The following is a 17,354-nucleotide window of genomic DNA, read 5'->3' on the forward strand; positions in this document are numbered from 1 at the left end:
ACTAGAGATCAGACTTGGGCCCCTTGGCACTGAAAGTGCAGAGTGCTACCTGCTGGACCATCAGAGAATTTCCTATTTGGACATTTTTTTGCAAGCTTTTTTTGGTCTTCAAGTTATAATGCCTGTTTGGGAATTTTTTATATTCTTTACAAATTGGAAAGTTAGGCTTCTAGTGAAATCATATTAACTGTATGTTTAAAAGGTGTTTGTATGAATATGGATTTGAGAAAGGATACATATATAGGATAAATCTTTTCAGAACACTAGAAGTATTTCTTGCCTCCTTAACCCTTTTTTAATTTGATACATTATTGCAGTAATGCAATTTAATCCGTTTTATTGCATTAACGATTGGAATTTTCTTATTAGTAATTTTATGTTAATTTTTTCTGTGTGTACTTCCCCCTTTTGTAATTTCACAGAAAGCAGAATATGTGTTTTGTAGTTCTTTCTTTGGCTTTTCACAGGGAAAAAAAAGGCACACCTGGGAAAATATAGTTTAGTTATATAACTTACAGAGTATTTAGGAGAATAGAGAGCTTGTAACTGAGGGTGTATTCCTCTTTTCAACCTGGAATGGGAAAAAAAGTTTTCAGTCATCCTTTTTTCTCCTCCTCTTGGTAAACTTCACCTTGACTGTGAAGTGTTCATGATAGAGTTCATAAAACAACTGTCTTTCTCTGTTGACTCTTTTCCATGCTATTTTCTCTCTGATGTGTTCAGAGATCAGAATTACTTGATTGGAAATTTTTCTTTCTGGCATGGAGAAATGTGGAGGGAATACCTGTGAAAAGTGTAATGTTTATATGAAGTTGCATTTTTGAGTCTCATACTTATTCTGCTCTTAAATCACTACAGGAAAACAATACAATGTGGCCCTTACCTGTGAAAATTTTCTGCAGAGATGAAAAAGGAGAGCGTGTTGATGTTTCTAAATATTTGATTAAAAAGGGTTTGGCTTTGAGAGAAACAAGGTATAGACTGTTTTTTTGTTTGTTTGTTTGTTTTTTAGACTGTTTTTAAAAAATAGTTTGTGATGGATGCTGCTTCTTTGCCTGTGTAAATCTTTATATCTGTGTGTGCTCAACCTGAATTGCCTCTTGTTTGTTCTTGAAAATGATTTATATATAACCTAACCCTGAGGAGCCAACTTACAAATAAATTCACTCAAGATTGCTGAATGTTTAAATCCCTATTGACATTTTGCTTTTATACTTTCCCCTTTGCTCTGGTGTTTACACTTTAAACCAAAGGAAAAGAGAATTACACAGTGGGTACCAAATCTGTGCTCTTTGGCCTCATTTGCTTAGACAGAAATGTTTAAACTTTATGTTAGAAATTCTGGTAAGTTTATATCAAATATATTTGTGTTAAACAGGTAGAAAATGAGTAGAATTGGGTAGCAAAACAAAAGTAATTGAACAATATTTACATGTAAAGATGCGTTCACATACTAAGTTTGGGATTTAAATACCTTGGTCCCAGGGGAGAAGGATCAGGCTATTAACTGTAGTAGCCCTAATTTCCTCTTTTTATCTCATTCCTTTTAGAGGTAGAAGTAGATTAGAGTTGTAAATACATGTTCTAGGTAGCAACCATCTGCCATTCCTGGCCAGATTTCTTTTTTCATCTTAGATTGTTATCTCTACCCTACTTGGATTAAGACCCCTATCTTAATGAAATTAAAAGAGAATAAGAGATCAGAAATAGTACAGAACCCAAGGTATTTGGCCAATGTAGTAGATGCTGACTGGCAAGCAGCCAGGCTCTGCAGCTAGTTTTGTGTTGACTGACTACAGGCTAACACAGTTCCTTGCTGCAGGAAATGATAAAGTGAAAAGTGCTAAGCAAGTTAATATTACCAACAGTATCTGCCACTAATTTAATGTTCTTTTCTACTTTTTGGCAGTAAAACTACTACCTCAAGGCTGGAGATGTTTGTTGAGAAATTATGTAACTGTTTTATCAGTGCTCATTTCCTTTTAGAAGAAAGTACACACACACAACACAGAAGTCGCTCAGTCGTGTCCGACTCTTTGCAACCCCATGGATTGTAGCCCACCAGACTCCTGAGTCCATGGGATTTTCCAGGCATGAATACTGGAATGGGTTGCCGTTTCCTTCTCCAGGGGATCTTCCCGACCCAGGGATCGAACCCGGGTCTCCTGCATTGTAGGCAGATGCTTTACTGTCTCAGCTACCAGGGAAGAAAGTACAGGAACATGGAAAAAACAAAAATCTATAATTTTTCTAACATGAACAATGTCTGTATTTCCTTCTAGGATATTTTTGTAGGTTTTTTTAATTGGAAGAGAATAACAGGAAGTAAAACAATTATCAGTGAATATAACATGTTACCACTAATACTTAATATCTGAATAATATGAGAAAACTGTTTTTAAGGGACTTATTATCTTTATATTATTTTACAAATGTTGTTAACTTGCCACATGTATTGATCTGTCTTTGGGCTAAGTTAAAATCAACTTGAAGCTGTTGTATTTCCCAGTAACAACTAATCAATTGTGTGGTACTTGAGATATACTTAATAGAAGATTTTAAGAGAGAATAGCATGTAAATGTCAGATGGTAATTTAATGCATTTAAGTGAAATTCAATTGCTTTATTCTCAACAAGCTCATTCATAATTTAAAATAATTCTCATTACAACTTAAACTATGCTCATTTTTATGTAACAAATTATACTTGGATATCCTAAACTAGAACAAAATGTTTTCTTTACATTTCGAGTATATTTGAATGATTCTTTTTATATTGTTTTCCCAGAATATTTTTATTTGCTCATGGTTGGATATATTATTCTTTTTTGCATGTTACAGAATTAATAAATTAGATAACAGCCATTCATTATCCCAGAAGTCTCTGGAAATCCCCCAGGAACAAGGAGAATCAGTGGTTACTAAGTATATTAAGATTAACTCTGTCCCTGACAAGAAAGCTGCTGTTGGTGTCAGTGAACCCAAGGTGACTGAATTTAGGGAGAAAATTCTAGAGCCAAGAGCCACTGGATGCTATAAACCACCAGCTATTCCTAACCAGAAAGTATTTGAGGCAGTAGTCAGCTGCATTGGTGATGATGGAACTATATTTGTGGTACCTAAATTATCAGGTAAGAACTTTCACTTTATATAGGATTATTCTGTAAAAGTAGTTGCTTTTACCACTAGGGAATTCTCTAGTAAGATCCACATGGGCAGATATTTAACCTTTCTGAACCTTATTTTCATTCACTGAGTTATTGTGAGGGTTAAATGCAGTAATGCACAAAAAGTGCTTTACACAATGCCCAGCACATGGAAATCATTTATTGAGACATTGGGAATGGATAAACATTGGGCCTAAGATGAGCATGGAGGTGGTTCCCTTAAACAAGTTTGTAGGCTAAGAAAAAAGAACACAAAAGTTTGAATTCATTTAGAATGAGAAAAGAAATCACAGTCAATGACTGGAGATTCAGGGCCATTTGAGATTTAGGTGGTCCCTGAAACCTCTTTAGACTTATGTGCTCACACTTCTTTCTATAACCTGATTGTGTCCAGAGCACTCAATAACTCACAGCAACTCTAGCTTTCACAGGACTTAAACTCTGTTAGCTTCATAGTAATTCCACCTATGGAGAGAGGTATGGGGGCTATGAATTTGTTGAAATTTTTTGTCTCATTTGTTAAAGTCCTGAATATTGTTTTCTAATTTGAGAACCAGACTAAATCTGTGTAATTGGCAATTCTAGAAGTGAGTAGTGTTTCAGACCTCTAGCAATAGTACTTAACCCAGAAACTTTCTTGATGTGTACAAATAATCATAGGTAGAACTGGTTGCCAGATGCCTTCTATCCAATCCTCTGATACTGATAATGTGGGTTAGCACTATTACACCTAGTTTATAGAAGAACAGACTGAGAATTGGTTTGTTTGTTGTTGTTGTTGGATTTTTTTGGCCACCCTGGAGTGTATGTGGGATCTTAATTCCCCAGCCAAGGATTGAACCCATGCCCCCTACATTGGAAGGGCAAAGTCTTAACCGATGGACCACCAGGGAAGCCCCTCCCCCAGACTGAGGCTTATGTTTAAGAACTCACAGCTGAAGTGGTTGAACTGTTACAGGAACTGACCCAGACCTTACCCTTTCTGGTATAAGTTATGGGGATATGTATTTATTGTGGAAATAATGAGCCAGTTAATCGGAAGTAGCAGTAATAGAATTTTAATTTTATACCTGCAGTATTACGCTGTATCTAAGCGTCGAATAACATATAACTTGTGTTCTGTTTCACTTAGGTGTGCTGTCAAAACGATGTTAACTTAAAGCACTAGCTGTTATATATTAGGGCTATCTGGTATGTGTTTAAGGGTTTTACAGATTTTTGCACTTCCAAAATAATGCTTGTACTTATAACGAGAGATCAGAATAATAATTTACATGTTGTTAGTCAGTAGTACGGAGAAGGCAATGGCAACCCACTCCAACACTCTTGCCTGGAAAATCGCATGGACAGAGTAGCCTGGAAGGCTGCGGTCCATGGGGTCGCTGAGGGTCGGACACGACTGAGCGACTTCACTTTCAGTTTTCACTTTCCTGCAATGGAGAAGGAAATGGCAACCCACTCCAGTGTTCTTGCCTGGAGAATCCCAGGGACGGGGGAGCCTGATGGGCTGCCGTCTATGGGGTCGCAAAGAGTCGGGCACGACTGAAGTGACTTAGCAGTAGCAGTTTGAAACATAGAGAAGTTACTGACTGAATTAGGTTTGTATTAAAGTTCTATTATGTAGGGACTGACTTTAATTCCCTTTAATGTTATCTAAGTGGTGAAGTGGGACTTCCCTGGTGGCTCAGATAGTAAGGAATCTGCCTGCAATGTGGAAGACCCAGGTTTGATCCCTGGGTCAGGGAGATTCCCCTGGAGAAGGAACTTGGCAACCCACTCCAGTATTCTGGCCAGGAGAATCCCATGGATGGAGGAGCCTGGCAGGCTATAGTCCATGGGATCATAAAGAGTCAGACACAACTGAGGGACTAACACACACACACATGGTAAAGTAACTGAAGTTTGATGATGACTTCATTTGAGAATGGTGGGGAATTTTTCCTAAATGCTTTCTATTTTTAATAATTTCTTCAGAATTTGAACTAAGAAAAATGATGGATGAAATTCAAAGTAATTTAAAATGCCTTGGTCTTTTGGAACCTTATTTCTGGAAAAAGGGAGAAGCTTGTGCAGTAAGGGGATCAGATACGATGTGGTATCGAGGCAAGGTAATGGAAGTAACTGGCAGCACTATCAGGGTGAGTCTGACATTCTTTTGTGACTATTTATTAAGGCTAAATGCTGTAACATTAAATGGTCTTTTAAGTGGAAAGACATGAAATTGTGATTAAAACATCTTTTTTTGAGTTCATTCGTGTAGGCGACTCAGTTAAATACATTATATATTTATTTGTAATAAGGATTTCTCTTTATTTTCAAGTATATTTATTAACCTGAATAATAATAAAAAATTTCCTGATAAGAATTTTGCCACTAATATTTTAATGGTCATTAAAATTTAATTATTTATAATTATCAGCCTTATTTGTGTACATGTTATTAAGTCAAACAACTTGTTTTCCAGTATTTTCTATATCTCCTTAGCGAATTTGTTTGTGGGACTCCTAATTTACCCTTTCACATTAAGGGTTAATTTACCTTTCCAAAGTACTAAGAATAGTACTTGAGTTTCATCCAGAATCAGAAAGAGCTGCATACAGGTAACCCTTAAACATACTGAGGATGGGGGCACCAACATTTTGTGTAATCAATTTGAGTATAATTTATTCTGTTCTCCCATATCCACAATTCTGTGTCGCAGGTTCAACCAGCTGTTGATCGTGTATTGATAACACTGTAGTAGGTTTTTATTGGAAAAAATCCATGTGTAAATGGACCTTCATAGTTGTGTTGTTCCAAACCTGTGTTGTCTAAGAGTCAACTGTACTTTGAAAAAAAGTGTATGTAAAAATATAGATGAAAATGCCTCCACTTATGTTGTACTTACCAAGTACAGCAATGAAATCAAGAGACATTTAGCCTGTAAAGATTTTGGTTTTAGGAGGGGCGGAAAAATTAAGAAGAAAAGTCTTTTGTTAATACTTGCACAGGAGATTATCTATTTGAAGATGATACCTGATAGTACATAGCACTTTAGGTTTCTAAGCTTTTTTTCACATGTCTGTGTTTGTTTATATTTTTTGTTTACTTCTGACTATCATAGATGTAGATTATTATTCCCATTTTACCAGTAACAAAATTTAAATTTATGTTCAGTGATGTTTCCGAAGTCAACCTGTCAGTGAGTGGTGGTACTGGAATTCATATCTAAGCCTCTGACTCCTAAATTTCTGATCTAAGTCTTGTGCTTTATGTGCTGGAATACAAACTTTGCATGTTTTTAATAGAATTACAATGGTTTCAAATTTTGGGTTAGTATTTAGGTGTTGATGCATGGATACTTACAGATGTGTGTGTTTATAAGCAGATAAGTCCATTTTCACATACATTTGAATTGTTCAGATAACCCTTTTTCTTTAATATAAAAGTAACTTGAAATTCAGTTTTCATTGTTGTCATAATTTATAAATTTAACATATATGGAATCCAAATAAAAAGATAGTGGTGAGCTGTATTTTTCTCATACTTTCTAATATCTCTGTTTTTAAAATGTATTTTAAAATATTTTGATACTATAATCTTTCAAGGTTATCCTGTGATCCACATTAAAAAATAAACATTACAACATACCCATGCACTTATCCTAATTACCTATGATGTACTCAGATATTTTTTTACTCAATTCTGTTTCAGTTTTTATATTTTTTTTTATTTAGAGAATACTTTATTAGCTTCTGTAATCAAACCCATGTAGATAAGACCTTATATATTTAATGCAGTACATTACCCTTGTACAAATGGAAAAAATTATATTTAATGTTTCTAGACCAATATGGCTGTTAATTTCTGTACAATGCCAACCCAACACAGTACAACTGGGATACTTTTTCCAAAGTTGACAGCACAGCCAAAGTTTCTAAAAATTCAAATTATATTCATTTATATAAAAAGACCAATAGAAGTATGTTATGCATCAATAACAGCAACAGCTTTTCAAAGTTCTGCAATCATCTGAACAAAATTATAGAGACATCTAGCACACTCCATTAAAAAAAAAAGTAAAAAACCAAAGCCTCAGAAAACAACAAAGTTCTGTTACTGTTGTGGTACCTGGCACCATTTTTTAAAATTATGTTTCTCAGTCATCATCTGGAAAGAAAACATTCTAGAATAACATCATTAAAAACAGATCTGATAAAGCATGGTCACTTCTACATATCATAAAGCAGCTACAAGATATTTTACATTCCCAGAGGTACTGGGATGATACAGCACTGTCCTACATCTGTGATACTAGAGGATATAATTTAAAAGGCATTATTTGAGACTTGATTCTGCTTTTCCAGCAGAGGGCCCAAGTGATGGTTATGACACAGCTCTGGTACAGAAATACACCTTCTTAGGATTTCCTTTCTTTAGTGGCATAGTTCTAGGTACTCACTGATCTTCATGAACATCAGCTAAAAACTGATCAAAAAAAATAAAACACGACCATTGGATTCATACAAAGATGACTGAGGAGAGGCAAGCAGGACTCAACTTAAGTAGTAACCAACTCCATCATATCTGAATGGTTAAGAGCTTCATGGGAGAAAGGAGATGCCAAGTACCGCTTCAAAGCTTTGGTCCACAACCAAAACACAGCATCATTTCAAACAGAAGCAGTAGCCAAACACTGCCCATTTGGATATGTTCAAGGATGTTGATGTCACTATTTCATCATCTGCTTACTCATCCAGGAAGAAGGGGAGATCAGTTACTATTTCAGTTTTTTTTTAATGCTAATTACCTTGGGCTTTCTTGAGCCCAATTAAACAGTGATACATTAATTTCAGTATGTTGGGGTAACAGAAATAACTTACTGACATCCCTTATTCTTGAAACATTTTAGAAATTGAAGTGTGAAAATGAAAGCATTTAAAAACTGGGTTGTTGAGGACTTCTCATTTCTGGCTCCACATTTAAGGAGTTTTGAAGTTGCCACACCATCCTATCAACAACTAAAAAGCTGAACAAACTGAAAAACCTCTTCGAGCCATAAGAGATGGAGTACACTTTGAAATATGCCAGAGCATTCTGTTCTCCTTAATAAGGCCTGCACTCAGGAGAAAGTAGTTCATCAGGGCCTATTATCAGAGCCAAGTGGACATGGGGAAAAGGAAATTACCCAAGTCTAGTTAACTCTAGACTTCTACACAGGGAGACCCAACTCCAGCCCACTATGTCCATCATCTACTAAAGGAGGGAAGAACAAAAGACTGAGAAACACTTGTGAAGTTCATAGTTTGACATCATATGCTCAGTGAAAGACTTAAGACCTAATCGTAAGACTGTAGAACAGTTCCCCTTCTCCCACACCTTCCTGCCATGTTACTGAAGGCCTTTTATGCAGAACATGTCCAGCCATCAGGAAAATATACTGAACAGCATGTTATTGGCATAAAAACAGATGTTTAGATCAGTGGAATAGAATAGACAGCCTAAAAATTAAACCACATATGGACAATTACTTTATGATAAAGCCAAGAATATACATTGGGGATAGGACAGTTTCTTCAATAAATGGTATTGGGAAAACTGAACAGTCACATGCAAAAGAATTAAACTTGACCATTATCTTAATACACAAAAATTAACTCAAAATAGATTATAAAGACTTGAGCATAAGACCTGAAGCCAATAAAACTCTTAGAAGAAAACATAGGTGATAAGTTCCTTAAGGTCTTGGTGATAAATTTTTGGATGTGACATCAAAAGCAAAGGCAACAAAAAAATTAGCAAGTTGGGCATCAGACTAAAAAGCTTCTGCACAGCAAAGGAAACTGTCAACAAAAGGAAGAGGCAACCTACTGTATAGAAGAAAATATTTCTAAATCATATATCTGACAAAGGATTGATATCCAAAATATATAAAGAACTCATAAAACTCAAGTCCAGAAATAAAGCCACTTAATGGTCAATCCATGACAAAGGAGGCAAAAATATACAATGGAGAAAAGACAGCCTCTTCAATAAATGGTGCTGGGAAAACCGAACTGTAAGAGAATGAAATTAGAACATTCCCTAACACCATATACAAAAATAAACTCAATGTGGTTTATAGACCTAAGAGTAAGACTGGATACTATAGAACTCTTAGGGGAAAACCTAGGCCAAACACTATGGTGTAAATTGCAGCAATATTTTTTTGGATCTGTCACCTAAAACAAAGGTACTAAAAGCAAAAATAAACAAATGGAACCTAATGAAACTTAAAAACTTTTGCACAGTGAAGGAACCATTGACAAAAAGACAATGTACTGAATGGGAGAAAATACTTTCAAATGATACGACTGATAAGGAATTAATAGCTAATGTATATAAACAACTCATAGGACTTAAAAAAATATATATTACAACATTGTAAATCTACTATACCCCAATAAAAATGAAAACAACATGGTTTTAGTGAATTGATAACAATCACCATGGAAAACAGTATGGAAGACTCTCTAAAAATTAAGAAAAGATCTACTATGTTGTTGTTTAGTCACTGAGTTGTGTCCAGCTCTTTCGCAACCCTGTGATCAGTAGCAGTAGCTCACCAGGTTCCTCTGTCCATGGGATTTTTCCAGGTAAGAATACTGGAGTGAGTTGCCATTTCCTTTTCCAATGGATCTTCCCAACCCAGGGACTGAACCTGGGTTTCCTGTACTGCAGGTGGATTCTTGACCACTGAGCCTCCTGAGAAGCCTCTGGAACTACTATTTGATCCAGCTCTATCCAAAGAAAACAGGAATATTAATGTGAAAATATAGTATGCTCTCCTGTGTTTATTACAGCATTACTTTCAATAGCCAGGATATGAAAGCAACCAAAGTGTCCATTGATGGATGAATGGATGAAGAAATCAATGTGTATATATAGAATGGAATGTTAGTCAGTCATAAAAAAGAAAATTTTATGATTTGTGGCAAAATGGATGGACCTTAAGGGCGTTATGCTAAATGAAATAAGAGAAAGACAAATACTTAAGAATTTTACTTTTATGTGGAGTCTAAAAGATGACAAAAATTGAGCTCATGGATATGGAGAATACATTGGTGGTTGTCAGTGGCAGGATGGGCAAAATGAGTGAAGTGGGTTAAAAAGTACAAACTTGTAACTATAAAGTAATTCATGGAGGTGCAATATATAGCATGGTGACTAACTAATAATCACGTACATGTGAAAATTGCTAAAAGAGTAGATCTTAAAAGTTCTCATCACAAGAATAAAAATGTAACTAGGTGTGGTGATAGATGTTAACTAGACTTACTGTTATTATCATTTTCAATATATGCAAATGTCAAATCATTACATTGTATACCTGAAACTAATGTTATAGGTCATGTCTAAATTTTAAAATATTAGGCATACTAAAAGGCAGAATAACACAATTTGGAGAGACAAGGAAAGTATCAGAACCAGACATGACTGGGATGTTAGAATTATCAGAATAGGAAGTTAAAAAAAAAAAGGCATGTTTAAGATGCTAAGGAGTAAGTAGACAACATGCAAGAACAGATAGCTAGAAATATTACCTCTAAAAAGTAGAACAAAAACTGAAAAAAAAAAGAACCAAATACCTAAGAACTGTGGGACAATTGCAAGCATGTAACATGCAGATTAATGGAAATACCAGAAAGTGAAGAGAGAAAATAATACTTGAAAACTTAGGACTGAGAATTTCCCCAAATGCATGTTTAGACACCAAACCACAGATCCTGGAGCTCAGAGAACACCAAGCGGAATAAATGCACAAAAGGTCTGTCACTTCAAATGACAGAAAGTCAAAATTAGAGAAAAACCCTGAAGGAAACCAGAGGAAAAAATAACTTCACCTATAGAAGAACAAAAATAAGAATTATGTCCAGCTTCTCCTCAGAAACTGACGTGACAGTGGATTGAAACATTAAAAATTTTTAAACATTTAAAATCTTAAGAGGGAGGGAAAAAAATCAGCTTAGAATTATGTACCCTGCAATATTACAACACTCAATTGTGAATGTGTCTGGTGGTGAAAGTCTGATCCTGTAGAGAACAGTATTGCACAGGAACCTGGAGTGCTAGGTCCATGAGTCAAGGTTAATTGGATGTGGTCAAGCAGGAAATGGCAAGAGTGAAAACCAACATATTAGGAATCTGTGAACTAAAATGGATGAGAATGAACAAATTTAATTCAGATGACCATTATATCCACAACTGTGGGCAAGAATCCCTTCATAGTCAACAAAAGAATCTGAAATGCAGTACTTGGGTGCAGTCTCAAAAGTGACAGAATGATCTCGATTTTATTTCTAAGGCAAACCATTCAAAATCACAGTAATCCAAGTCTACACCCCAACCACTGATGCCAAAGAAGCTAAAGTTGAACTTGTATGAAGAGCTACAAGACCTTCTAGAACTAACACCAAAAAAAGATGTCCTTTCCATCATAGGGGATTAGAATGCAAAAGTAGGAAGTAAAGAGATACCTGAAGTAATAAGCAAGTTTGTCTTTGGAGAACAATAAAGCAGGGCAAAGGCCAAGAGTTTTATCAGACTCTTAGCATGTTTTGTCAAAACAGGCTGGTCATAGCGAACACCCTTTTCCAACGATACAGGAGCACATGCACATCACCAGATGGTCAACACTGAAATCAGATTGATTTTATTCTTTGCAGCCAAAGATGGAGAAGCTCTATACAGTCAGCAAAAACAGGACCTGGAGTTGACTATGGCTCAAATCATGAACTCCTTATTGCAAAATTCAGGTTTAAATTCAAGAAAGGAGGGAAAACCACTAGGCCATTCAGGTATGACCTAAATCAAATCCTTTATGATTACACGGTAAAGGTGAATAGATTCAAGGGATCAGATCTGGTAGACAGAGTGCCTGAAGAACTATGAATGGAGGTTTCTAACATTGTACAGGAGGCAGTGACCAAAACCATCCCAAAGAGAAAAAAATGCAAGAAGGCAAAATGGTTGTCTGAGGAGGTCTTACAAATAGCTAAGAGAAGTGAAAGGCAAAGGATAAAGGGAAAGATACACCCAAATGAATGCAGAGTTCCAAAGATCAGCAAGGAGAGAGATAAGAAAGCCTTAAGTGAACAATGCAAAGAAATAGAGGAAAACAATAGAATGAGAAAAACTAGAAATCGCTTCAAGAAAATTAAAGATACCATGCAAGGATGGACACAGTAAAGAAGATCTAACAGAAGAGGTTCTTAAGAGATTAAGAAGAGGTGGCAGGAATACACAGAACTGTATAAAAATGATCTTAATGACCTAGATAACTGTGATGGTGTGGTCGCTCACCTAGAGCCATATATCCTGAACTGTGAAGCCAAGTGGGCCTTAGGAAGCATTACTACAAGCAAAACTAATGGAAGTGATGGAATTCCAGCTGAGCTATTTCAAATCCTAAAAGATGCTGCTGCTAAAGTGCTGCACTCAATGTCAGCAAATTTGGAAAACTCAGCAGTGGCCACAGGACTGGAAAAGGTCAGTTTTCATTCCATTCCCAAAGGAGGGCAATGCCAGAGAACCATCAGACTACTGTACTGCTATGCTTATTTCACATGCTAACAAGGTTATGCTGAAAATCCTTCAAACTAGGCTTCAGCAGTATGTGAACCAAGAACTTTAAGATGTGCAAACTGGGTTTAGAAAAGGCAGAGAAAACAGAGATCAAATTGCCAACATTCATTGGATCATGGATAAAGTAAGGGAATTCCAGAAAAACTGCTTCATTGACTATACTAAAGCCTTTGACTGTGTGAAAGTCACTCACTCATGTCCAACTCTTTATGACCCCATGGACTATACAGTCCATGGAATACTCAAGTCCAGAATACTGGAGTGGATAGCCATTCTCTTCTCCAGGGGATCTTCCCAACCCAGGGATGGAACCCAGGTCTCCCGCATTGCAGGTAGGTTCTTTACAAGCTGGGCCACAGGGAAGCCGATTTGACTGGGTGGATTGCAACAAAGTGGAAAATTCTTAAAGAGGTGGGAATACCAGACCACCTTACCTGTCTCCTGAGAAACTCTATGCGGGTCAAGAAGCAACTGTTAGAACCAGACATGGAACAACAGACTGGTTTAAAATTGGGAAAGGAGTACAACAAGGCTGTATTTTGTCACCTTTCTAACTTTACTTACATGTAGAATACATCATGCAAAATGCCAGACTGGATGAATTACAAGCCAGAATCAAGATTGCCAGAAGAAATATCTATAGCCTCAGATATGCAGATGATACCATTGCTAAAGAGCCTCTTGATTGAGGGTAAAAGAGGAGAGTGAAAGGGCTGGCGTAAAACTCAACATTCAGAAAACTAAGATCATGGCATCTGGTCCCATCACTTCACAGCAAATAGATGAGGAAAAAGTGGAAACAGTAACAGATTTCATTTTCTTGGGCTCCAAAATCACTGCGGATGGTGAGTGCAGCCATGAAATTGAAAGACGTTTGCTTCTTAGAAGAAAAGCTATAACAAACTTAGACAGCCTATTAAAAAGCAGAGACATCACTTTGTTGGTAATATAGTCAAAGCTATGGTTTTTCCAGTAGTCATGTACAGATGTGAGAGTTGGACCATAAAGAATGCTGAGTGCCGAAGAATTGATGCTTTCAAACTATGGTGCTGGCGAAGACTCTTGAGACCCTTGGACAGCAAGGAGATAAACCAGTCAATCTTAAAGGAAATCAGTCCTGAGTATTCATTGGAAAAGACTGATGCTGAAGCTGAAGTTCCAATACTTTGGCCACTGATGCAACGAGCTGACTCATTTGAAGACTCTGATGCTGGTGGCAACAAAGGATGAGATGGTTGGAGGGTATCACTGACTCAGTAGACATGAGTTTGAGCAAACTCAGGGAGATAGTGAAGGACAGGGAATCCTGGCATGCTGAAGTTCATGGGGTCACAAACAGTTGGACTTGGCTTAGCAACTGAACAGCAACGAGGACTGAATAGGTGGAGCATAGAGGATTTTTAGAGCAATGAAACACCCTGTGTTTTCACAGTGTCAGTCCCATAAGGTGTATACCACTAAATGAACCTTGATGTAACCTCAGTGGACCTTGATTATGATGTATCCATATAGGTTCATGATTATAACAAATTACCATTGTTGTACAGAATGTTACAGTGTGAGAGGTGGGATGGGAGGTGAGGGGCTATGTGGGAAATCTCTGTACCTTTTCTCTAAATTTTGCTGTGAACCCAGAATTCTTTCAAAAATGAAGTCTTTAGAAAGTTACTTTACAAAAAAGGTTGAGGATCACTGGATGATTTAAAAACAAGTTTCTTTCTCATAGAACTTCTCAGAACCTTTGTTATGCATGTGATTCTCCAAGAAGGGAACAATACCTGCAGTTTCTCAAACTGAAGCTGTCTGAGGAAAACTGAGAATTTGACAAATACTCTTTCATTAAGTGGAAATCAGGATTTCTAAAATACTTGGAAAAACAAAAGAAAAGATTTAAACATCCTCCAAAAAATTGGTTATTCTCAAGAAAAAATGTTCATGTGTAAGAAAACTTTTTGACAGTGAGATTTGATAACACTCTGGGATGAGGAAATAATGATGTTACTTTTTTGTCTGGAAATTGTTAAAAATCTAGATTTATCTTTCTTTCTGGAATATTTTCTTTTTAATAAAGAAATAACAGAAGGAGTCCCTTCTGTCCCCTAGTTTTTAGTAGTAAATTTTAATTACAAGTTTTATTTTTTCTATGTTAGGTACAATATTTAGATCATGGATTCACTGAGAAGATTCCACAGTGTCATCTTTATCCTATTTTACTGTATCCTGATACACCCCAATTTTGTATTCCTTGTCAGCTCTATAACACCGTACCTGTGAGTAAACAGTGATTTGTAGGGTGGTTAATTTTAAGTACTGCCTTTTTATTAATAATAAATTTTAGAAATTGGAATGTGAAATGAAATGAAATTATTTCAGTAAATAATACAATACTTAGAAATAAGCTTACTAAAGACAACTAAAGGGTGTTTATGAAGAAAACTACAGGATTATACTAAAGGGTATAAAAACATTAAATAAATTTAAGAGATATAATTTCTTCATAGATGAGAATTTTATTTGAAATTATTGATCTTTAGTTACTGTTTCAAGAAATTGGAAGCTGGAGCAGAGAAAGGAATAGCATATTATCTCTTGCTACATAACAAATTAAGCTTAAAATTTAGTGATCTGAATCAACAATAAGCTTTTTAAAAAATTCGTACAGTTTTTATGGTTCAGGCATTGGGAGCAGCTTAGCTGAGTGGTTTTAGCTTAGCATCCCTGTTACACAGCAGCAAAGATGTGCACCAGAAATGCAGATCCAAAGAACTGACAGATAAGGATCTGCTTCCAGATGTTCACTCACAGGGCACTGGCACTAAGCTGGGACTTCTCATGGGCTTTTGGCAGGAAGCCCCCGTTCTGGCTATGTGAACCTCAACATAAAAGGTAACAGTCGCTTCCCTGCTGGCTCAGAAGTAAAGAATCTGCCTGCAGTGTGAGAGACTTGGATTCAGTCAGTGGAGGGGAATGGTTACCCGCTCCAGTATTCTTGCCTGGAGAATTCCATGGACCGAGGAGCCTGGTGGGCTGCAGTCTGTGGGATCGCAAAGAGTTGGACACGACTGAGCGACTAACACTTTGACTCTTATTGTAGTCATTATACAAACATTGCATTGACATGTTGGTCTTTTTTTTTTTTTAAGTTTTATGATTTTTTTTTTTTTTTTCAGGGCTTCCCTGTAGTTAAAACAGTAAAGAATCTGCCTGCAATGCAGGAGACCCAGGTTCAATCCCTGTGTTGGGAAGATCCTCTGGAGAAGGAAATGGCAATCCACTCCAGTATTCTTGCCTGGAGAATCCCATGGACAGAGGAGCCTGGTGGACTACAGTCCATGGGATCACAAAGAGTTGGACATGACTGAGCAACCAGCGCCATCACTAAACATGCTTTTTGGGGGGGTATAAGTTTATATTTTTAAATCATAAAATGCTTTAAGAGAATAATATTTGAGGAGGCTGATACAAATTATTAGTTCCTTTTTTAATTATTTCAATTGAAGGCTAATTACTTTACAATATTGTAGTGGTTTTTGCCAAACATCGACATGAATCAGCCATGGGTGCATGTGTTCCCCATCCAGAAACCCCCTCCCACCTCCTTCCCCATCCCATCCCCCAGGGCCATCCCAGTGTACCAGCCCTGAGCACCCTGTCTCATGCATCAAACCTGGACCGGTGATCCACTTCACATATGATAGTATACACATTTCAACACTACCCTTTCAAATCATGCCACCCTCACCTTCTCCCACAGAGTCCAAAAGACTGTTCTTCATATTTGTGTCTCTTCTGCTGTCTCGCATATAGGGTCATTGTTACCATCTTTCTAAATTCCATATATATACGTCAGTATACTGTATTGGTGTTTTTCTTTCTGACTTACTTCACTCTGTATAATAGGATCCAGTTTCATCCGCCTCATTAGAACTGATTCAAATGCATTCTTTTTAATGGCCGAATAATATTCCATTGTATGTATGTACCACACCTTTCTTATCCATTTGTCTGCCGGTGGACATCTAGGTTGCTTCCAAATTATTAGTTTCTTAAGATTTTTTTTTTTATTATATACCCATGATTCTCTCTGCAAACTGCCTGTATTTTGTCCTCCTCTAGTGTTATCTGTTTATGGCTACTTTTGTGTATCTTCATTTACTTTCTGCTCTTATCTTGTGAAAGAACCTGAGTTTATTAATCTCAAATAGGTTGGGAATGTCTGGCAACCTGATGCAGTAGAACTCCTTCAGGAGCTGCTTTCAAAGAGAGAAGTGGAAATTCACGTTATGGTAATTTGTATTTAAAGTATGTATCATTGATTTAGTTTATCTGTCATAAAGTGTTACAGGTAACATAATCTGTGAGGTTTTTTTAATGAAGAACTATGTTCCTGTGTGATTGTAAACTACTCATTAATATAAAAGAAGTTGCCACTTTGGTTCTTAGGCTCATTTTAAATAAAGCTAATTTTGAGAAAGTTCCTGAGAACTTCCCAGAAGCAAGAAAGTCAGTAATTTGGAAGATCCCTTATTAACAACTTACTTTGACATGGGAGGAAATGGAGCTCATGATAGTTTTCAAGATGGTG

General features: G+C 36.5%; 1 protein-coding gene across 1 annotated transcript in view; it reads left to right on the forward strand.

The window, feature by feature from the left end:
* Window positions 1-17,354, forward strand: part of RNF17 (ring finger protein 17) — a 115,641-nt gene that overhangs the window by 84,524 nt on the left and 13,763 nt on the right. The window contains exons 25-29 of the mRNA XM_018056328.1: window positions 859-974; window positions 2,841-3,130; window positions 5,141-5,304; window positions 14,920-15,039; window positions 16,975-17,055. Coding sequence (XP_017911817.1) covers window positions 859-974; window positions 2,841-3,130; window positions 5,141-5,304; window positions 14,920-15,039; window positions 16,975-17,055 — 771 coding nt within the window. The remainder of the gene's footprint in view (window positions 1-858; window positions 975-2,840; window positions 3,131-5,140; window positions 5,305-14,919; window positions 15,040-16,974; window positions 17,056-17,354) is intronic.

Source organism: Capra hircus, chromosome 12 (assembly GCF_001704415.2).
Source record: "Capra hircus breed San Clemente chromosome 12, ASM170441v1, whole genome shotgun sequence".
NCBI classification, from domain to species: Eukaryota; Metazoa; Chordata; class Mammalia; order Artiodactyla; family Bovidae; genus Capra; species Capra hircus.